Source organism: Columba livia, chromosome 12 (genome assembly GCF_036013475.1).
Source record: "Columba livia isolate bColLiv1 breed racing homer chromosome 12, bColLiv1.pat.W.v2, whole genome shotgun sequence".
NCBI lineage: Eukaryota > Metazoa > Chordata > Aves > Columbiformes > Columbidae > Columba > Columba livia.
The window spans coordinates 3,383,241-3,405,892 of record NC_088613.1 but is presented as its reverse complement, the minus strand read 5'-3'; the positions used below and the strand labels follow the sequence as shown (position 1 = coordinate 3,405,892).

General features: G+C 43.7%; 1 protein-coding gene across 2 annotated transcripts in view; it reads right to left on the bottom strand.

Annotated features, from left to right (window-relative positions):
- Positions 1 to 7,791: 7,791 nt before the first annotated feature.
- GABRQ (gamma-aminobutyric acid type A receptor subunit theta) overlaps positions 7,792 to 22,652 on the bottom strand; it is an 82,661-nt gene continuing 67,800 nt past the window's right edge. Inside the window, exons 7-9 of one of the 2 annotated variants that reach the window (XM_005514060.4) lie at positions 22,354 to 22,506; positions 19,314 to 19,558; positions 7,792 to 18,811 (exon numbers count right to left, since the gene is read on the bottom strand). In XM_005514060.4, coding sequence (XP_005514117.1) covers positions 18,434 to 18,811; positions 19,314 to 19,558; positions 22,354 to 22,506 — 776 coding nt within the window. In that variant the 3' untranslated portion in view covers positions 7,792 to 18,433. Of the gene's footprint in view, positions 18,812 to 19,301; positions 19,559 to 22,353; positions 22,507 to 22,652 lie in introns of both variants that reach the window. The other variant, XM_005514059.4, reaches the window with a different exon arrangement.

Below are 22,652 nucleotides of genomic sequence, written 5' to 3'. Positions count from 1 at the left end.
AGCGGAGCTGCACCGTGAGTTGTGACAAATGTAATCACAGTCCCACGGTATCCAAGCATAACAGGGCTGGCAATGAGACCAACTGACAGCCCAGTAACTGTGAGACAACTGTGAGACAAAGACACAAACCCAAAGCAAATCCCACCAGCAAGTCAGGACAGAACTAAGAACCAACCCACCAGCAGCACAGCTCATACCAACACCAGGTCCCAGCTGAAGCTGTTCAGGCTAATTAGAGCCTGTTAGTGCAGGCAGGGCCCTAACACAGGGTAGCAAACACCAAGACTCAGGTGTGCAGCCCTGGATTGCTTTAGTGGGTTTACCTGCTGGCCCCCAGCACACAGCCTGCTGCAGGAGGGATGTCCCTCACCTTCTGCAGCTCACTGGGGTAGCACAGAAACTTCAAATACCTGCTAAGGAAAGAGAGAAAAGTCACCCTTCCTCCTTTGTCTCTTTGGCTTTAATGTCCCTTGTGCCAAGGTTTGGTGGGAATGGAGGTGTGTTGGTAAAAGCAATGGAGAAAAGGCAGGGGGCAACAAAAAGCTGCACGGCTTAGTCCTTAGAGCTGAAATGGGAGAAGGAGGGCTGGGTTCACAAGAAGGTTCCACTCCTCAGAGACGTAAAAGAGAGCAAAACACATCTTCACGGGCAAACCTAGTGTGTGCTTGAGTCCACCATGGTATTGAAAAATTCCCAGCACATTAAACAAAGCAAAGGTATTCAGCCTGCCAAGGGACTCCGGCCCCTGTGTCCTAGTTAGATGTCACCGGTACTAAGTTCTTCCAGCCCCAGTCTTACTCCTTATTTCTTTCTTTTCTAAGTACAAATGGTAACTATGCATCTCCTTTGTTACATTCATACTCCCAGGAGCCTTTCTCGTTTTTATTTCTGCTCTGTGTTTTGCCTTCGTATAATGCATCCTGTCTTCTCCATTTGCCTTCTGGCTGAAACACTTAGCTAGCTGAGGTTTCCCCCTCTTAAGATTTCCCCCTCCTCTTGGAAAGCTTACAGAAGTGCTGAGGCTGCAAGCTTTGTCCCTCTCAGGAAGATGCATGGAGCAGGTAGAGTTGTTGTCCTGGGACTGTGGGATATTCTGAGGTTAATTTGTGAAATTAACTTCAGACTCAGCAGCTGCTGTGGCTGCGAGTGCTTCAAGGGAGAAGGAAAATGCTGATGGTAACAGCTGCCTCTATGATTTATGAGACATATAGGAACATCTAGCAAGCTCCAGAGAGCTGCACATGGAAGGGGTTTTTCCTGTGAATTACCTTCTTTAAGAAAAGGTACTAGGCACACATTTGAGGGGAAATTGCAAAAGGCTCCCTCAGTAGTGAGCAGTTTCATCTTCCTTTTGTCTGTCTACACATCAAACCCCTCCCTGCCATAAGGAATGATGAAAAAATGAAGACACTTTCAGGGAAAGGATCCTCTTCTGTAAAACACGGTCCACTCACCTTTAAGGTCTGTGAAGAAGATATTTTTCACTATCCCAATACCTCAATATGGCTTTGTCTAGGAACTTTGCATAGTCGCAAGTAGGTCAATGTGTGCCCAAATATGTAGGGCAGTGAGAAGACAAATGAAACATCATCTTCTGTTTTATCCTTCTTGACACCCTTCTGTGGACAACCTTTTTATACAATTAGGGTGACCCAGGGTACAAAACAGCTTCCACCAATGCAACATTCACATTGTCATAATGTAATAGGTTGTAGGACTTTCTCCCTAAGTTCCAGAGAAGATACCTTATCCTGCCTTCAAGGACAGTGCAATGCTTCCCCCAAATCCAGCTGGGGAGCTCCACCAGCAAATAATGTCAGCTAATTGGGCTGACAGTCCTATCTCCTCTTTCTGAACCATCACTGGAGGGGGAGTAAGCTCTTCTCTGCAGCAGAATCCTCGTAAATTCCCCATCAAGACCACAAATTCTCTCTGATTCTGCCATGCTCCAGCAGATAGGTTACTGCACCTGAACTCTACTGTTTTTCCTTTTTATACCGTTCTTGAGTGCTCCCTCTTGCTCTGCTTACATACCTCCTGAGGCATTCACGTGCTCCTGTAGTGTGAATCCTCATCGCTGTTTCATAACATGGAGCCAGGTGGGAACTTTATCCAACAAAAATGTAAAAAAGAGCAGTCGTGTATTTCTATGCCATTCTTGTTTCCACTGCATAAATTATGGCTATTTCTTTGTTCAGCAAAGCTGATCAGAAGCACTGTTGCAAGAGTCCCAGATAAGAAAGTGAAATTCTTCTGTGGAGGGTATACACATCTATATATGTTGCAGGGGAAGGGAGCTCAAGATTTTGGAGTAGGTACAGAAATACTGTTAGACACAAATATTAATAATCTTTAGTTATTAGCCTTTTCACTTCTCCAAAATCTTGATTTTCACTTGAAGCCTGTTATCTGATTAATAAACATTTAATGGTAGTTTCCTTTAATTTGACTTTTGATAACAGGCTCTAGCAGTCACATTTATGAGAGCTTGTCTCCATGACAGAAACTTACATTTTGTTTTTAAATGCAAACACAGCCCTGGATATATTCCCATGAATCGAAGAACATGTTGTTGTTTTTTTGAAGAAGGACTTAGAACTAGGCTCATGATTAATTCACCAAATTAAATTAAACCAGTTGGCAACTCCGATTTCAAGTTGGCTCATTTTCACCCATCTGACTTCAAAATGGCAGAAGAGATTTTGCTCAAACTTTAAGAAAAAAAAACAAGAGCTTGCCTTTGAGAAAAGGAACAGAGACTAGAAATAGAAACATGAAATAGTAATACTGTTTGTGTATCCTCCTTGGTGATAAGCAGAAGAACTGACTTAACAGTGTTTCTGCCTGCAGGTGCATGGCAGGGGAGGGATGTCTTTGTCAGAAGACAATGATGTTCAAGTACAGAACCAAGATGCCTCAGAGGCTTTTGGTCCAGCAGGAGTGTGACTGGTGGTGCTCAGCAGACTGCTGACTTTCTGTTCCTCTCCTAAAAAGAGGCTCCACCTTTACCTGCAGCACCTGCCTTTAAACTCAGCATTTTAGAACACTGGGGTGCTGCTCCAGTTGTGATCTTCACAGCTCCCTGAGGAGGGTGCATCTCTGCATAGCAACTGAAAGATGAATCCATTTGAAAATGTACTCATCATTCACCAATAAACCCACAGAGTGAAAGAATATACAGTGTGAGGATGTGGGTGGGTGAGGATGGATCTGCCCTGTGAGATTGAGTGCATGGTAGATGGACCACCTCAAAACAGTACTGCTGTTAGCTCTATATCGTGCCATCAAAATGTCAGTTTTTCCTGCATGTTCTTTCCTGAGGGCTTGTGCAGCAGAGATCTTTGACATGGAGCGAGAAGAACGTGACTTCATATGTGCCATATCTGCTGGTGCTACTTCTTATTTCAATGACACATGCTTCCTAATTGGTCTTACATGTTTGCCTGACAACATCTCCCAAGAGAGTGAATTGACTGCTAAAGCTGAACTGTTCTCTTGTCACATGAGTGCAAGTGCAGGGGAAAGGGATGGGCACATCTTTTTTCCATATGGTGGGTATAGTCTGAAGTCAGACCCTTCCTTGGTACACTATAGTGAGCTTCAGGGAGCTCTTCTAAATCCTGATTTAGGACCTGACTTGTAGATACACAACACAAATGAAAGTGATATTTAACATACAGGCTACAGAGGTCAATTTTCAGTCCAAAAAAATGAGATGATAATACAAAACCACTGTCCATAACAGCTTATATAAATCACATTCTTAACTCCTCTGTAGACTACTTTTCCAGCTACAGACCTTGCTATCATATTTTGTGCCTTCATTATTGCAAGGCCAGACTCCTGCACTCTGCTTAGTATGACATCAAAACTTAAATGAACCCATCAACGAAAGCTGGTGCAGAGCCTGATATGATGCTTGTCAGCATATCTGTTGCTGGGTTGTTTGACCCCAAGCACCCTAGTTTCCTGGTGGTTTGTAGGAATCAGGCTTTATGGTTTGGGGTATTTTTGGTCAAATAATCAAAGGCCTCAAACCTACCTGCTTCCAAGGTAATTGGTCCTCAGTTTCATGAGAAGGAGCCTTCATCCCTTCAGCAGCCATGTTCTGGGATGCTGCATTACTTTTGCTTTGTGTTTGCAGCAGCCTGCCCAAACAGACCCTGCAGTCATGGAAAACCTGTCTTCCTGCATAGCACTTTTGGTGTAACACAGTGACAGAGCTGTTGCAAGGGAACATGGGCTGTCCTCAGGTTGTTCATGACCGAACAGCTCTGTTTGGGGGAAAAAGTCCCTAAGTGGGAGTCCACGTTGAATCCCCAGGCTGATGTTGCATTTCCCATGGACTGGTGAGAACACATGGAACAGTTAATATTTAAACTGTTGACACAGTGCCCGATTTAGACAGCTGCTTGAGCGTCACCCTCATTTGGAAAAGTGTATTGTCTGGGGGAAAGCTGCATGATCTAAACAGCAAGCATGAAATGTGTAGCCTCCCTCAAGCCACACGTTCGTGTTGCAGCTGAGTCGGTTTGGCTCCTTCTACTCTCCAGGCACAGAGTAACAGGGTCTATTAGATGAGACTTCACAAGACAACTGGCTGGAAAATGTTTGTTGCTCTTTTCCTTTAAAACTCTGCATTTTTCTCAAAAACTGTTAAGAAAATGAAATCATGGTGATTCAAATGAAAAGCTTTCCATCTGCCTTGAAATAAAAAAAACTTTATTTCATTTAAGTTTTTTAGTATCCATTTTGCTCTCAATATTTCTTTTTATAGATTTCCTTCCTTCTGCCTCTGCCTGCCTGAAATTAGTCAATGTCAGTTGTGTTAATACAGATCAAAACATAATGTATTCTTGGACACAAAATGCTCTGAATACATACCAACAAAAAATAAAACCTTTTTGACACTTAATTTTACACGTGAATTAAAGACATTAGTGTGAAATTTTCAAATCAACTCTTTAAAAAAAAATAATTCTGTTTTTTCTCAAATTTAAGAGGCTGTGTATTCACTTTAACGCATTATATTTGGCAGAGCAATGCACTAAACTCTGCCTTGTTCTACCTTCCAAACTTTTGCAGGTGGATCTGCAGTGGTATTTCCTGCAAATAGAGGGAGAATATTGATATTATTGCATTTTGTTATACAAACTGATCATGAGGATTCCTTCTTTCCAACAGCAAGAGAATTTCCAGGATAAAACAATCTGAGCATGTCCTTAATGTTTTTACAAACCTTGTGAATCGCTTTGGATATTACTTTTGTGCGACTTAAAGATGCAAGCCATTGAAAAGTCGAAGGAGCGTGGATGCTTTAATCATTTAAGGGCTTTTAAAAATGCGGAGCTTTATCATTATTTGAATATACAATATGTTTACTAGCACCATGAATGATAACAACATCCCTGCTGTTATTAACAAAAAAATCCTTTCAGTATTCCATTACAGAGGTGGGCAGGCATCGAATTTAAGTGTTGCTGCAAATGATGTAGAACTACCCTATCTGGGCTTCCAGGGTGTTTGGATATATACTGGTGCTACTTACTAAGGATATGGATTAATATAGAAAAATTGCTGAAATTCTAATCTAGATAAAATATTCTTCATAAAGAGACAGAGTTATCTTGGACAGTTGTGAACCCTGAAGGCTGTCTATGGATATGAAGTAATTATTAGCACCTTGTCCGAAACTATGACTAGAAGAAATCCTTAAAGCTTTTTCCCTGTTGCAGTATGAGATCTTGCCATGGAAACCCAGGGGACAATATATTAAGTAGAAGAGAATAGCAAAGTGAAGTGAGATTAACAGAGCTAAAATATCACTTTAAATTAAATGAGATGGCAAGATGAGGAGTTTTTCCAGCAACTAAACATGAAAACAGTTATCTCTCTGATAAAATGAAGGCAGGAGGAAAAAGAAAATCACGGAAGTTCTCCAGAGTGGTAGGTTAGCAGGAACTGTAACTCATCATCACAGCTTGAAAAGATTTCTGTTGTGCTGGTCTCCTCTGCTCTATTCTCCCATAATTTAAGCATAAACATGGCAGACACTATCCACTTGCTATTTCTCTTTTAAAGCTACAAAATAATTGGCTTTTACTGTTTCTCTTGAAGGGTGGAAGTGGACAGACAAACAAAGCCTCTTTAGCTTTCATTTATGATTTTGGTGAGGCTGAGACCCTCAAGAGTTTGGACATCAAAGACTGAGGACTGGATGTCTAGCTCATGTACTAGGTTTCAAAAAGCTTCAGCTTTAAGTAAATATGGGGTCAGTGGGAAGGAAATCCAAGAAGAGAGGGCAGCGATGCTCCAGGGCCTCCCCAACACTGTGGCGGTGCCACAATAGAGCAGTGTCTCAGCTCAGCAGGGCTTCAGGGCTTTTAAAGACAAGAACTGTCCTAGCGACTGGTGAGGAGACCTAAAAGTTGAATTGTCATCTTTGAAGAAAGCAAGTTAATAGTTTTATACAGACTTCAGTGAAAAAAATCCAGAGGCAAAAATAAAACCTTCCTCCCCATCACCTGTCAAATACCACACAGCTGGTTTGCTGAACTGGTGGTGGCTTTGGTTGGTGTTGGAAAGGGAAACAAGGACTGCATTTCACATGTTGAGTGCTGGATGCAGCTCCTAGCACGATTGTTTTCCTGAGATCCCATTGGCAACAGATCCCAGCTGAGAAAAGGTACAGGTGCCTGAATGCCCCCCAGGAGCATATTAAGCAGTGTACATTTTTTATATTTTCCTGCCTGAGTGTGAGAGAGACAGCATCTCTCTGCTTCAGGGATGCAAGTGTGGTCCTGCCTATGGCGAGGAGACTTCCAGTATCCCACCAGTGCTTCTGCACTGCTCACTTTCCCTGTATTTTTAATCCTTAGGTGCATGCTTAAAGCATAAAACCACAGGTGTGTGGAGCAGACCAAGCTGTGAAGAATGCAGCCTGGATGGAGCATGGACACCCAGTGCAGCTGCAGTGAGGGACTTCGGGGTGGAAACACCACTTTGCACCACAGGGATGTGTGGACATCAAAGCTAGCTCCCTCTTTTCACCTGTGATCACAGCTGACCATGTGTCCCATCTCCCTAACAGTGTCACCCTGTGTCACCACAGCCCCTTGCTGAGTGATGCTGACACACCGCACCACCCTGGCTGCTCAACACATTTGCCCACTCTGCAACAGCTGTCCGGACAGCATTACTTGCACATCCAAAAGTCATCTAGATGACCTTAAAAGGCCAAGCCTTTTAAACTTTTAAAAAGAAAATTGGGAGCTCAAGACTCAGCCTACTAAATTAAATACCTCAAGGCCTTACTCTAAGTGCACCAGTCATTTCTGAAAATGGTCCCAGTTAATCCACTTTTTGTTGGCATGGCAAAGTCTAGAAGTGCTTGAGTACTTTGTTTGTGGAAACAGGACTCAGGAACCTTTGCTCCTCATACTTAGAGTAAGTCACTCACCTTATGGTGGAAAAATAAGACCGGGGATTTATTCTAATTTTCCCTTCTGCTTTAGGCAGTGTCATGGAGCTTGTGCATACCCCAGCTCTTTGTTCAACCCAACAGAACACTTGGACATGCAGAAAACTTTGTTTAAGTCTTAGCAAAGTCCTTTGGACACGCATTTGAAATGGCATCACTGTAGTTATGTTTAAAGTTAAGGACAAGCTTGAGTCCTTTGGATGGTAAGGTTGATTTGCTTTTCAGAGGTCAGTAATACAGATTTGGCCTAAAAATGGTGCCTTGAAAGTGGAAACATGTAAGAACATTCAAACCAGCAGAGAAGAAGTTGACTGTTTCTCCTTCAAAGGCTGTATTTTATAAGTTACTTTTGTCCTGGGTAGGGAAAGAAAAGCAAACCCAAAAGCCCAAGAAAGATTCCTAACCAATTAATAATTAACAGCGTTCAAGTACATTTATGTCCACATACAGCATTTGTTAAAAAAAGAAATATTTTTTGTGTTTTAACAGCTTCCTTCAAAAAGAAAAAAAAAGAAGAAATGAATGTACACATCACATTATTTTGGCACTGGTATGGACCGTTTTTAAAAACATTTGTTGTTAGTATTTATAACGGTTTGTACAAAATTGTAAACTATTTTTAAGCTTGTTTGTTTTTAACTTTTGTTCATCATCACCTTTCAAAAACTGTCACTGCGGGAACAAAAAAATACCCCAAATGAAAACCCCAAAATAAAATCAAACAGCTCTCCTTGCCCCTTCCCACCTTCCCTCTGCCCCATCTCCCCAAAAGAAGATGAAGGAGACAGTTTTTGAAAGCAGCCAGCAGTAACTGGTGAGCACGGCCTCCCCGGAGCCTCCTCCAGCACCTCTGACACAGGACGGCTCTAAGAGCAGACAGTGCCACCCACCAGTCACACCTTCCCACCTCTAGAGTAGACAAAGATGGCTCTTTAGGTCATTTTATTTTATTTCTTTGTTGTTTTTCCCTTTTTTTTTTTCTTCCCCTTTTTTTTTTTATTTTTTTACAAAAATTTCTACATCTAAATCACTTTGCTAGAAACATTATTTTTCTTTCCTTTTTTTTTTTTTTGTTTTTTTTACATTAAAGCAGAATCTGCTTTTGTGAAAAAGACAAGGATCAAGGTCTTATTTCATGCAGAAAATGCAAATTAAAGATCATAAAAATGGTTGTTTTGTTCTGTTTTTTGTTTCTTTTTTTTTTTCCTTTTCTTTTTTTTCGTTACACTGTACAGGATGCAATGCAGCCACTCATAGTATGTTAAGATGGTTCACAGCAGTCCCTTTGATAATATACATTGACATTGATCTCCCTGTCCTGTTGTCATTGTTGTTCAGTTAGTCGTTTGTCTGAATTTCAGGCCACATAAGATGTCCCCAGTTAGAGAAGGACATTACAGCTTCTTCATCTTTGAGGGGAAGAAGGATGAGTGCAGTTTGGGAGGATGATACGTTGGCATAAATGGTCTAGATTTTCCTGGGAAGGATGTCCCGGCCTTAGAGGTCTAATCTTGTTTGTTTTCATCCCTCTTGGCATAACATCCCTGTAGTGAGCGTATCACGAGAGAGCATTTGTCCTTCAGAAACCAGTTTCTCTTCTGAAAAGGGACGTGATTTCACACAAAGACACAATATTATGACATGCCAAGCAATGGAAAGAGGAAATACTGCAGACAAGACAATGGTCCTTCCACCAGGGTCATGTGTACTTGCCAACAGATGAGGTGTTTCTGGGTAACTCTTGAGGCTTTCCTTTATTCTCATGTTTTCCATTTTCTTCTAAGTGTTAATCTTTCTAAATGTTAGAAACGCTTCTCTGTGACAACTGCAGAGCCTTTCTAGGGGCTTGCTCACCAAGAATCTTCCCTTTTGTCCTGCAAAGCCCATTGGACCCAACCTAATGAAGCTGTGGGATCCAGGCATGATTTCAAGCAGATGTGCAGGTGTCAGGTTGCTTCAGACTTGAGCAAGGGATTAGGCTTTACTGGACTGGGGCACTGTGTAGGTTTAATATCAGCATGTTTCTCTGCTTTGCCCATCACCTTCTTGCTTCAGTGCAATTGAAATGTGAGAGGGGAAGTTTCGGGGCAACCTCACCTCCCTTGCTAACCTCTTCGGTCATCATCACCTAGCCTTAGCAGGGGCTAAACCACAGGGATTTCTGCCCAGTCCCTGCCTAGGGGAGATTCTGGGACATGTGTCCCTTCTCTCTGCCTCCAAATTCATGGGGCATGAGGCTGGTGAGATGTAAGACCAGCCTGGAAGCTGCTCTAGCAAAAGATACATTCCTGTTCAAAATAACCCTGATGGGCCCCCAGATGTCCCTGACGCAGGTAGCACAACAGTCCCCAGAACTTCAGGTCCTGTGGGTCACTGTCTCTGAAGAAGCAACGTTAAGCATCTCCAGCTGTGCCAGCGCCAGCTCTCTCATGAGTTGCGCCTCCTCTTTGGCTTTGCACCTGACATGTCATGATATCGCACAACAGCCACTGTTGCAGTGAGGAGTTACCTTCTTGCCTCCTGCACTCACCAGAGACCATCTGGTCTCATTGGGAACGGCCACCGCCTCAGCAAGGCTTGGTGCTGCAACGGCACAGGCTCCATGGCCCTGGGCACAAACAGAGGATGGTGATGAGAAAGAAGAGACCAACCAAATGCACCATTCCCTACAGGTAAAAATAAAGAGGACCTGCTCAAGGATAGAACAGGGCCAAGCAAGTCTGTCCCCATGTAGGGCAGGGCATATGTCAGCAAAGAGGCAGTGCTGGTTCCTTTCTCTGCAGAGAAGAGTTGAGATCACCCACAGAGAGAAATGCCTCTCCTAACCTGAGATAGGGTGTTCCTGATGCTGAAAAACAGGCCATTTCCCCTTGTTTGAGTCCCCAAGAGGCACTGGCATCACAACAAAGGCAGTCATGTCTTCCTTCCTTCCTGGCCTGGCTTCTCCCTGGCTGTCAGTCCCCAAGCCCTCCTCACTGGGCTCAGCAGTACCAGGACTATCTCTGCCAAACTGAGCAGCGTGAGCAACATGACAGCATACCCAGAGAAACACACTGCAGTCAAAGACATGGGAAAGGGGTGGGAAAGTCAAGGAAAAGATCTTTAACCTTCCTTGCCTAGACACTGTCCACTGGGTGTCCAACAAGGTCCCCAAATAAGACCTGGACCCAGCATGAAACTGAGTATGGCAATTAACCCTGGAGCTGCTCATGTCATGCAGTTGGCATAGGACTGAGAACTGGGAGGCATTAACCTTTACAGAAGGCAAATCAATACTGATCTACTGTTTAAAACACATACTGGAAGAGAAATTATCACCCTCTTCAAAAAATAGTGTTACTCACCACTGTGCTATTTCATCCTTTCTGGGAGAAAAGTCTGCTAGCACAAATGCCAAGCTCAGCTTGTGCAAATGATAAAATGTTCATCCCTGTATCATAAAAGGGTCTACCAGCTCTCATCTCCCCACTTTATCACATGCATATTCAATACCACTTTGCAAGAGCTTTCTGCCTGTGGCACTGGCAAGTTCTGGCTATCTTGGATGGGAATAGGCAGCCCCCAGGATGGAGCTGAGAGCAGGACGTTGGTGTCCATTGTCTCTAGTCAGGGGATGATGACACCTTAAGCTCCTTGGAGCAAGGGACCACATTTTGTTCCAGGGTTTTCTAGTCTAGAGCACAATGGGTTGCAGGAGCTCATGCCCACACAACTCCTTGTTTTGTCTCTGCAAAACGCCTGTCCTTGCTTACCAACCACGGCGTGCTCATCAGCAGAAATGGCTGAGTCAGGGCTGTGTGGCTGCACCATACTGATGTACTCTAGCTGGAGTAGCAGAGGCAGTGAAGTCTCACTGCTGAAGGATGGCCTTTCCTAAGAGGATTGAGACTTCCCTCTGGTCTGTCTTCACAGAACGCTTTTTTTTGTTGTGTTTGTTTTTGTTGTTTTTTTTTATAGCCTCACTGCAGTAACACAAACAATACATTATTCATTGGCCCAGCTGTAGAAAGAAGCCACGCTTCTGCCCCATGGAAGCAAGACTGCTCTCTGCTTTTCCAAAGAACTAAATATAAGACAGACAAGCAATTTCTCGTATTGCTTTTTACCCTTACCACTCTTCCCAGGCCAGATAAAGACAGATTGTAACACAGAGGGTTACTCATATGTCCCAGGCCCACTACTATCATCATCCTTGATATTCCACATCACTCATTTCTGCTAAGTGGAAGCTGCATGGAAACCAGGTGTCCCTCAGTTCAAATTCAATCAGTGACCTACACTTGAGCCCACTCATTTGTACTTCCAACCTTCTGTACTTCTGCTGAAGAATGTGTCTCTGTAGGGCCAATGGCCACTTAAACAGATAAATAAGCTTAACACAAGGTCCCGGCTTTGTACTGTCTTCCAAACCCATCCTTCACAAAAGAACCAGGAACCCATGACAAGATTCTATTGAATTGCAAAGGGTCTTAAGATATTTTTTTTCACACAGAGGGCTTCTTGGTGCCTCTTCTAAGCAGCTGATCATTTCCTAACACTTGTCACCCTAGACTAAGTCACAAGGTGGAAAGCAGCAACAAAATCTTCTAAAATAAAGTTCAGGCTTGTACTACCTTTAGTCCATTTGCATTACACCATTATACAAGTGATACCTGATTTCATTATCGTCTCCTTCACTACATCCCAAGGGAGAGTAAGGCATAGTGCAGGTTGGCTCTCCAGGAAGATACCATGTGCCCAAGAGATTAGAGTCTAATACCCAGCCTTCTCCCACTGGCCCCAGGAATGGTGGAATCAAACACTGTAAAATTACTTACACACCATCGCTTCCACCTTTACTGCCCACCTCTTCTTTACTGTGCTTGGAGGTGGATCAGGGAGCCAGCCCTAAGGTCACCATCCCAGCAGCCCGTGGCTCCATGCAGGTGCAGATTTGCCCTCCAACCCCTGTGGGAAAAGTCTGGGGAAATGTGTTATAGTATCAGCCTGAAGGACAGTGCTTCTTTATTACACTTGTCACCTTTCAGCTGTTCTTTACTTCTGAATGTACAGAAACGTTTTTATTTGGTTTACATCAAGACATTAGTAATCAAACATTTAAAAAAATATAAACAAAAAACAAAACCAACCAAACAAAAAAAAACCCCACCAAATGAAAAATAAAACCCAAGCTTCAACGCTATATACATCTTCTCCCCAGTCTCTGCTTCCCTCCTTCCTTTCTATCTTCCCTCCCTCCCAGCATCTGCATTAGGTCCTGCTTCCAGAACATAGCTTTTGCTTCTCTCACCCGACCTATCCCTCCAATCCAATTTGCATGTCTACTGCAAAGACATCCCACCCTGCTTGGTAAGTCCAGTCTCACCTCCAAGAAAGCATTAGATAATCCACATGACATTCCTTCCCGGTTGGCACTGATCTCTGACACCAGGGAAGAGCTCAGCCACTGCCTCAGCTTGGCACAGCGGTCGCTCTCCCACACATCCCAGCCCAGCTCCTGCAACATTGTCCAGATGCAAATAATTGTCCCTGCCTAAAGGGACTGAGCTCATACTGATGGCAGTGTACCAACAGTCTTCCTCTATTTTCCCTGTTCTGACCTCACCACCTACCAGAGACCACGGTCTCTGCCCACTGGGGACTGCTGCCACAGCTGGGTTTCCTTGAGCGCTGCCTGCAGCTGCACCCAGCCTGACTCAGCAGAGGTCCCTAGTTTTCAGTCCTCCAGTTCCTTCAAAGCTATCGTATTGCACATATATTTTCACTACCTTGTTCCTATTTGTTCTGCTTCCAAAGTTACAGCTCTCTCCTACCAACATCTTCCTCATATCATCCTCTCCATCAGGATTTTGGTAACCACCTTCCCTAAAGCCACTGTCCTTTGGTCTGTAGCTCCAGAGGTTTCTCTTCTGCCTGGTAACAGCTCAGAGATTTAAAACCCCTTTCTCCTCCTGCCCAGAAAAAAACAAAGCCAATTCCCTCCCCCACCCTTTATCTCCTCCTGCCAGAGCCCCTGGAGCAGATCTGGTCAAACAGACTGGCCAGATCAGTTCCCCGCATGGCTGTTTCTGGGAAGGGGATGTGCTGTCCATCGGACAGTGGAAGTGCCAAGCTTTGGCAGGTTCCCTACTTATTTGCAAGACATAAGCTGCTGGCGTGGTGTCGGATGTGCATGCAAGAAAGCTGGATGTCAGTTAAGACCTACAGTCCTGTTTGTTTCATGCACTGTGAACTTATCCTATATACACTACAGGCTGGTTTATGCTTAAAGACATGAATATAAAGGTATACGTTTTCCTTTTACCTTAGTAGACAAAGCTTTATTTTCACCCATGGAATAGCAGGGGTTTGCTACCAGGGCTCTTATTTTCCTCTTTTGCTCTTTCTCTCGTTCTCTTTTCAGTTCTTAATATTCAAGGTAAAGGGGGGATAAGAGGGGAACGGGTAGGATTACAGTCCCAAGGTCCTAGTTCCTAAAGGTCCCTGAGTGACAGCACTATACAGTATCGGAAAATGAAGCGATAGAGTTGTGTTGGCCATGTATATCCTGAGAGAGATTTCATTTCTATTTCTCCGCTTCCTTCTCCTCCTCCACATATTTGCCTTAGGCTGTTATGCATGGGAAAGGTGCAAAACATTCTCCCCCAGCCCAGCTCCCTCAGGCAGCCTGGAGCAGCCTTCATGCTCATATTACAATCTCTGCTAAAAAACCACAACCCAGCAAGCAGCGATCCTGCCTTAAGCTGCAAATAAACCAAGCCCCGATCAGAATTGCCTCCTTTACCACTGCAACAGAAGTCAGAAGCAGCTTGACTTTGGAACAGCACTCATACTCATTCCTCCCCCTTTCCCCACTGCCCTCCCTTCACAAAGAAAAGGTGGAGAGCAGCAAGCACACGAGCTGCAGCGTGGAAATCCCCTCGACTTTTCAATAACACAAGATTTGAACTCACTGCATGAGATGTTCCTGCTTTTCCTTTCCTCATGCTTGTGATGGCTTAAAACCTCTGATCCTTGAGTATGATTAAAATACCTATTTTTCTCCACTATCTTATTTCTGGATCACTGGACCTCAAAACAAGACACGGGTTTGTTGCCTTTCTTAGAGGCGGACACAGCTATGGAGGAGCAAAATGGAGGTGCCATCTTGGTTCTGGAGGAGGGCATTTCTAAAGGCCTTCAGCGCTCTTCCCTCACCCCTGTACAAGAGCACATTTTTTATTACCCATCCGACTTACAGGACACTTAGTTGTTCTCCAGCTTTCTGCCCCATCACCAGAAATTATAAGGCAGTTCCTGAACTGTGAAAAGTCCTGACCGCACACTCTTTGGCAAAGATTATTGTGTAGGACCAAATAGTCCAGATGCCTGGATATACTAAAACTGACTCTATGAAGTAAAACTGACTTGGTAATACCAGGTCAGAAACATTCAAAGAGAGAAACTAGGATGACTCCTGATGAGAAAGAGAACCCAGCCAACAAAGAACCAAGGCAACAGCAAAGGAGCCTGGCTCCCAGTCCCAGCAGGTGAAGAAATCAGCTGAGCAGTGCTTTTTCCCTGGAAAGCTTTTGGATTGTCGCTATGAAATTCCTGGCTCCATCTCTGATTGAAGCCTCAAATATTAAACAACATTGAACAGAGCCCCCTGTGCCTGATCTCCAGCTGCTAGAGGCCCTGGGCTGTACTTGCAGGGTGCTGGATGGGGTCAGCAGGACCCCTCCCCATGTGGGGCTCAGCACCCAAGCAGCAAAGAGCACAGGTGGGTTTTGCATCCTCTGTGTGCTGCTGACCCTGCTGGTCTTTGGGACCAGCCGAGAGAGCTTTCAGGTGCCTAACTCCTATCACACATTTGGCAGGCTTCTACTACAACTATCAAATTACTGGAGTTCCTGAGTCATCTCCCTCAGCTTCATAATTTCTTACCACATGGCCATTTGTTCTCCTTCCACTCTTACTAGGCTTCTTACAGCTGCCTCTTTTTTTTTCCCATTCTATCATTCTGACCATCCTTTACGTTGCAATTATATATATAAAGGGTAAGTGCGTAGATATTTTATTTAATCATCGATCAGCTGGTTAGACTCCCCTTAAAAACTCAACCTGCTGATAGGCAATCTCCATCTGGGAACTGCAGTCATCTGACATGCGTATATCCACCTACATTATACTGCTGATGTCATAAAATGCAACTTTATGACTTCCATTAAAACATTTAAAAGCCATTTTCAAATAGAATCCCACTAGAAAGCGTAACTTTCTCAATTAGTAAAGCTTTAATTTCCTGCATATTGGGCAGACAAAACTACCCCATCCAGCCCTAGCCCCATCATCCAGCTCCATTCACTCTTCAGTCTCTAATTCCTATCCAGACCGATCTAGACCATGAACTGCAATGATATTGGGAAACAAACCATTTTCAGCAGCATTGCTTTAAATAGGTAAACAAGCAAGAGACTGTTCTGCAGGGCAGCTGGGAATTTAAGTCTGATTTAACAATTGTGCAAAAACCTTGGTGAGTCCAGGGAGGTCTGGACAAAATGTGTGCATGCGTGATCATGAGAGCAGGAGACAGAGATTGGGGGTGAATGAGAAAGATGGATGCTCTACTTTTATGTTTAGGATTCTGTTAGTGGAAAATGCATAAGACACTGTACTGATATAAAAAGAACAATACTTATTACTCTGATGAGTCCTGACCCTGCTTCATCCAAGTCAAGACAAAACTTTCCATGACTTACGTGTTACTAGGTCAAGCCTAGAGGGATTCACATTTTCATAGCACTGTACAGACATAAATTAATGAAAAGTGTGCATTAGATGTATCTGTCATCTGAAAAACAGATGTTTCCCTGGTCTCAGAGGATCACTGTGCTCTCCCGAGCAGTGGGAATCAAGGAAAAAGGAAGAGAATGCTAGCAGGAAAATAAAGGGATGGTTGGATTCAAGGCAGTGTGTGTGTGTCTAGGATGTAAAAACCTCCACCAGGTAAGAACAAGGTTCTCATCATTAACTCCAGAAATGGCAGAATGACCCTAGGGTTAAAGATTTGCACTTGTGAATTTATTATTTTCATGGCTTTTATTAATATTATAAGGGAGATTATCAATCATTAGTGATTGCCAAAGTGGCCAACAATTCAGTGATTTTCCTGAAAGTCACTGGCTCCTTTAGAAAAAGCTGACCTTGCTGTCCAAGGCCAAGTTAACTTTCTGTACCTTTGTAGCGAGTGCCTGTGAATGGAAGCTGCTATAGATTTGGGGGCTTCCACAAGCACTGAGAAGCTCAGCATTTTCATTGCAACCTTCACCCTGCCCAGTCTTTGAAGACCATCATCTTCCAGAGGGATGATGCTCCATGGAACTCTCCTGCATCCTTAGCTGCATTTTCTGCAAGAAGGGACACAGGGTGCTCCTGTCTGCACTCCGCATTTATTAACAGATATAAAGCAAGGCCTGGTAGAAGCAGTACAGATCAGAGGCTACCAGCCCACCAATTGCTTCTGAACTTCTTAGGAAGGGGGATAGTTAATAGTTCTGGATTTTTTCGTCCTGAAGCACAAAGTTAAATGACATCCCCCCTTTCCCGCACCTCGTCGTAGGCTACCGTCACTTAGTGGGCTAAAGTGCAGAGTCCCTTGTTTGGCACAATGAACAGGTAGAGAGGAGGAAGAGTTTTCAGAGTCCTGCATTGCTTGTCTCCCCAAATTCAGTAAGAAAGATGCAGGGTGGGAATGATTAGGAAAAACCCCTCCTTTCAGGACTGAATCAGTTTAGTCTATTAGAGATCAGACGCAAGCAGTGAACAGCAGCACTGTCCCATTGCTGATCCCCAAAATCCTCTCTTTCCTCAGCAAGTATGTATTTGCACGATCTACCTTCCCAGCTCTGTCTCTAATACAAGCTGGGACTCCAACCTCACAAAGTTGCAATGAGCAAACAAAACCCCGCTATTCCCCCCAAAACACTGCCGGTTAAATGTCATCTGTGTTCTCTTTCTACAAAAGACATTACAAAACCCCCCTCCCCAGTTCCCCACCCCAGAAAACATGCTTGCGCACACACATCCGTATATGTGCACACACATTCATACACACATTCATACAGGAAAAACAGCTTGCAAACTCCTGAAGGTGGAAAAAGGCAACTTGCAAATGTGCCTTTGTTTTTTTTTTATAAGCTCCCTCCTCCCACCCTCCCATAACCCCACATTGTCCCTTCCCTCCCAAATAATTACCTTGTCCTCCCCCCACCCCACTCTTCCAAAATAAATATTCTTTTTATTTGTTGGTTTAAAAGATTCTTTTAGGCTTGTAAGCAAGAGAGAAGGAGAGAAAAAAAGAAAAGAGAAATCTCATAGCAAGGGAATGAACCCCCACCATTTCATGAATCCATGAAAGAATAACCATGAAGGGGTTAAGAGCGGTGACAGAAGAAATTTTAAAAATATAATACTGAGAAGAGAAAGATGAAATTCAGTAGTGAAATGGAAGTGACGATAGTGCATTAGTGAGCACAGCCAAAGATAACCTATCAGCATCACCAGTTTTTGACTCGATTTCTTTAAGTCTCCCTCCCTCACCTCTTTTGAAACATTTTTTTGTGATTTTTTTTCTTTTCTGTATTTTTTTCTTTCTTCTTTTTTTTTTTTTTTTTTGGTGATTTTTTTTAAGAATGGTTTAAGTCCTTCAACAGGAAATCAAAATCAAGACAAACACATCCCTCCCTGAAACCAAACCCCTCCCTTATGCCCTTCTCTCCCTTACCCTCCCCCCCCACACTCCGTGGTTCTACATGTGCTGAAAAGAGAAGAGTAAGCTTAGAATAACCTAATGAATCAAAGGAATAAACGATAATGATAGTAAAGAGTAAAACCCAAACCCAAAAGACCACAACACTCCTGTGTTGTCATTGTCTGAGTGTCTGTCCCTATCTCTCGCGGAGGCTGCAGGCATCAATTTACATAGTACAACCAGTAAACAAGGTTGAAGAATCCAAAGGTGATGGGAAAAATGATTCGTGACCACTTGTCAATGGTGCTGACGTCTGTCAGGTCTGGGATTTTGAGCTTCAGCTTAGATGACCGCCGGCGGAGACGGCAATTGGCACGGTTGCGGGCTGCGGCATGGTGGGTCAGCGGGACGTGGCGGTCCAGGGTTGGGTGGTGACCAAATCCATCCCGAGAGGCCAACTGCTTGCGGAACTGGATTCCTGAGCCTTCAAAGGACATGACAGAGTTTCGAGAGTCGCCAACACTGCTCATCATGTCCGTGGCCAGCAGCTCATTGTTCATCTCCAGAGTGCTGAGGAGGATGTTACCATAAGGATCAACCTGGAACAGGGAAGACAGAGAGAAAGGTAGCAGGGATGACCTGTGCACAACAGACTCAGGGCCACACCATCAGGGATGATTTTGAACAGTTTTCTGTGTAACAGTACCACCGGATGGGTCATTTGTGAGCTCGGAACCTGGACTTCTGCATTTGAAAATGTTGTCTGCTGATACTGGAGTTGAAGAACTAGCCACATGTGCCTGCAGCAAATTTTTGAGAGAGGTAGCTTGATTCTGCCAACATATTAGGACCAAAAGGCACAGTGGTACTTTTGGGTACACCTGCCCCATGCAAGAGGATGGTCCTGATGAGACTGGCTTGAGGATGATGCAAAATTATCAAGGAGAAAAAATTCCCAGTAATCACCAGACAGAGGAACTGGAGTTCATCTCTTATGATGAGGAGAAAGTCTGCTCCACAGCTCACCCAGGACTGAATGAACAGTGGAGCATCTGAATTCTCCTGCCACAATGAAAGAAGGGGACAAACCTGCTCTCTCACCCTCTTCTCCTCGTAACGGTGGCGCTCGTTGTTGGCTTTGCTGATGCGTTCACTCTGTTTCTTCTGCTGCCGGGGGCCTCGGCCGAAGAATATGTAGTTGACAAAAGCATACTCCAGGAGTGCCAGGAACACGAAGACAAAGCAGCCCATGAGATAAACATCAATAGCCTTGACGTAAGGGATCTTAGGGAGAGTCTCCCGCAGATGGGTGTTGATAGTAGTCATTGTAAGCACCGTGGTGACCCCTGTAAGGAGAGGGTAGGTGCTCTATTACTCAGGTGAGATGGTTTCCTGAAACGCCACTCTCAGCTTCCCCATACCTCCTCCCAGATGGACAGCCTCAGGAAGGATGGAAAAAGTGGAACTGGGAAGGAAATTTTCGTTATTCTGAGGCCAGCTGCACTGTACAAATCGCTGTAGAAAATAAACCAGCTGCCAACAGTGGGAGAAAATGTCAAAGTTAAGTATCATCAATATGATGGAGATCAACATCCTCTGGACCTTGGTTCTTTATGTCCTCCCTGATCCTCTTTCCCTCCGTGTGGTAGGACACATTCAGTTTTGCTCTCAGTCTCCCAAACTCTTCTCCTCCCTTTCTTCCACTTCATGAACTCGTAAGGCTTCCCTGGACACTAATGAATGCCTCAGTATCCTTCATCTGAGTTTACAACCTGCTGTCTTTCCAATGCCATGAATAGAAAAAAGAATGAAGAGATTGCCTCTTCATGGTAATCTTTTTTTGCCTGCCTCATAGGCTTCTATCTACATTTTTGACCCCATCAATTCCCACCTTCCTTTTGCCAGCTTTACTACACTCACTACTTCAATTATCATCTGTACACACTTCTCCCATGGTTCTCATGTTCTTCTTTTTAGGCCTATTTGTATTTCCTGCATCTTAGATAAATGTTTCTTGTTCTCATTGAACACTTTTTTCCCCATCTACTCAGTCTCCAAAGCCTGGTACACCATAATTACTCTCACAGCTTCAGTCCTCTTCTTCAGTTTCTTATCATCCTCTTCCCTTCTCTGGACTGTCAGAGTGGTCTCAGATCTGTCTCACAGTCTTCCACCACCTTCAAAAAGATGGCAATGAGCCCTCATGCTTCTTTTTTGGGGGCAGTAACTTTTTCTCCTCAACCTAGTCTTCTTTTCCCACTTCTCTAACCCAGCTGTGATGCTCTTCTCAATACCTTGCTGATCTCCTTTTCTTCTTGTTTCCCTCCTCCTCACCTCCCTGTTGGCAGCTTAGGCTCCATCACCTTAATTTGCTCTTCTGGTTTACCTCTGCGTAAAAAAGAATGAAATTGCTCTTCTGTGTTACCTCTACAGTGATGGCTCTCAAACCTCTCTGTGCATCCTGGACCTCTGCTTGTCCTCTTTCCCCTTCACCCTCATTGTGTCTTTAGTGTCATTCCTGATAAAACATTTAAAGAACTAATAGTCTTCAATTCACAGAACAGTAAACAGAAGGGAGATATATTTATATGCACACAATATATTATATTGTCTATATTTAGACAGTAGTCTATTTAGACAGTAGTCTAAATATATTTAGTATATCAGTATATTTAGACAGTAGTCTAAATATCCAGAAATCTAGGGCAAAGGAAGGGGGAATAGAATGTTCTCCACATCTCCATTAAGAACTGGACAAATTACAATGGAGACTTAGGACAGAGGCAAAGAAGAGCTTTTTGACTACACAGGCAGGTAAATCTGGAGATGAAGTGCCCAGAGGAGGCTGTGGAGTCTCCTTTGGAGCTTTTTGAGAACAAGTTAGACAGAGAACTGTCAGGAAGAGTTTAGAGAGAGATGTTCCAGTTCTGATCTACAATGTTTTTCTTCTGTCTTCTCCTTTGAATCCAGATGTCAGCAGAATTTCAACAGCTGTGCATCTCATGTCCACCCTTTTGCTTGTACTTCTTATGTGCCAGCAATGTCTGCCACAGTCTCTTTTTCTTCTCTCACTCTTTGTGCTCTTGTCAATGCAACTTACCTTTTAAATTTACTATGCCCTTCTCATTCCCTCCCTGTCTCACTACTCCGGTCTCTCCAAGTAAGCACAGCCAAATCATCCATTTTACATCTTTGTATACACCATCCCTCCTCTGAGTCTTCTCAAACTCTGTCTTCTCCTAGAGCTAATGTAAGCCCCAGCTTTTCCTGTAAGACCCAGCCTCTACCTGTGCTCCATTGCCTCTCTGAGCATTTTCCCACTCACAGATTAAATCCTTCTCCCTCCTTGGCTCTCTTATTTCCTCTGAACTTCCTATCATGTCGCACAGCCCCGTTCTCATATGTCAGCCATCCCCCCTTTCTCCTGCTTCTTCTTCAAAATCCTCATCTGCAATCCACCCCCACTTCCCTTCTGTTGCTTAGAAGACCTCATTTTTTTTTCCTCTTACAGGAAAACATTCCTATTTAAGGAAGCGTGTGCTTAAGATTAACTTGGACTTCAACTACTGTCCCACATTTGCCTTGGTTATGAAGGTCTTAATCTACAAAAAGTGTCTGTATGGGGCCTAAACTATCACAAAAACGTGTAATGCCACTTCCTTTGTTTTTTACACCTTTTAGCCATTCACTCACCATTCTTACTACTCTTTGCCCCCCACCCTCAGCAATTATCCTCCAACTAACCATTTCTGGCACACCTGGTGAGCAAAAGGTACCTAGATTTCTCTATTTAAGGAAACTAGAACAAACCAAAGTGAAGGGCTCATACTATGTCAGAGGCTCCCATGTCTGAGAACCTGTGGCCATTTATGCTTTTGTTACAGAGCTAAACTTGCACCCACAGAAACTTATGGTAGAGCTTTTACCGATTCAAATGACATAGACTCAAGCTTGGGAAGTACTCATACTTTTGAACAAAAAAGTAGTTATTCTGGCTGCAAATTTGAAACTTATTCTCAAGAAAAATGTCTGTCACTTGGGACAAGTTTGACAGAGTTAAGTGGCTTTCTTTCTTACAGCCATCCTAGCTGATCTCCCTCAAAAAAACACCTTCTCCAACACACAATAAAAAGGTACATACCCAGTGCCACTCGTGCAGCAGAAGCATCGTAATTGATCCAGAAGGAGACCCAGGACAGGATGGTGATGAGAATAGATGGCATGTAAGTCTGCAGGATGAAGTAACCAATGTTCCTCTTAATCCGGAAGCTCAAGGATAAGCGCAGATATGAACCTGTCAATGAGACATTAAAGGGAGATGTTTGAGATGAGGGCAAGGCTGCATTTATGGTAAGAGCTTAGGTTAGGAATCAAAACTTTATTTGGAAAATGTTCTCAAGAGGCAGATATAATGAGAAAACTCTCTTTTTTCCTTCATTT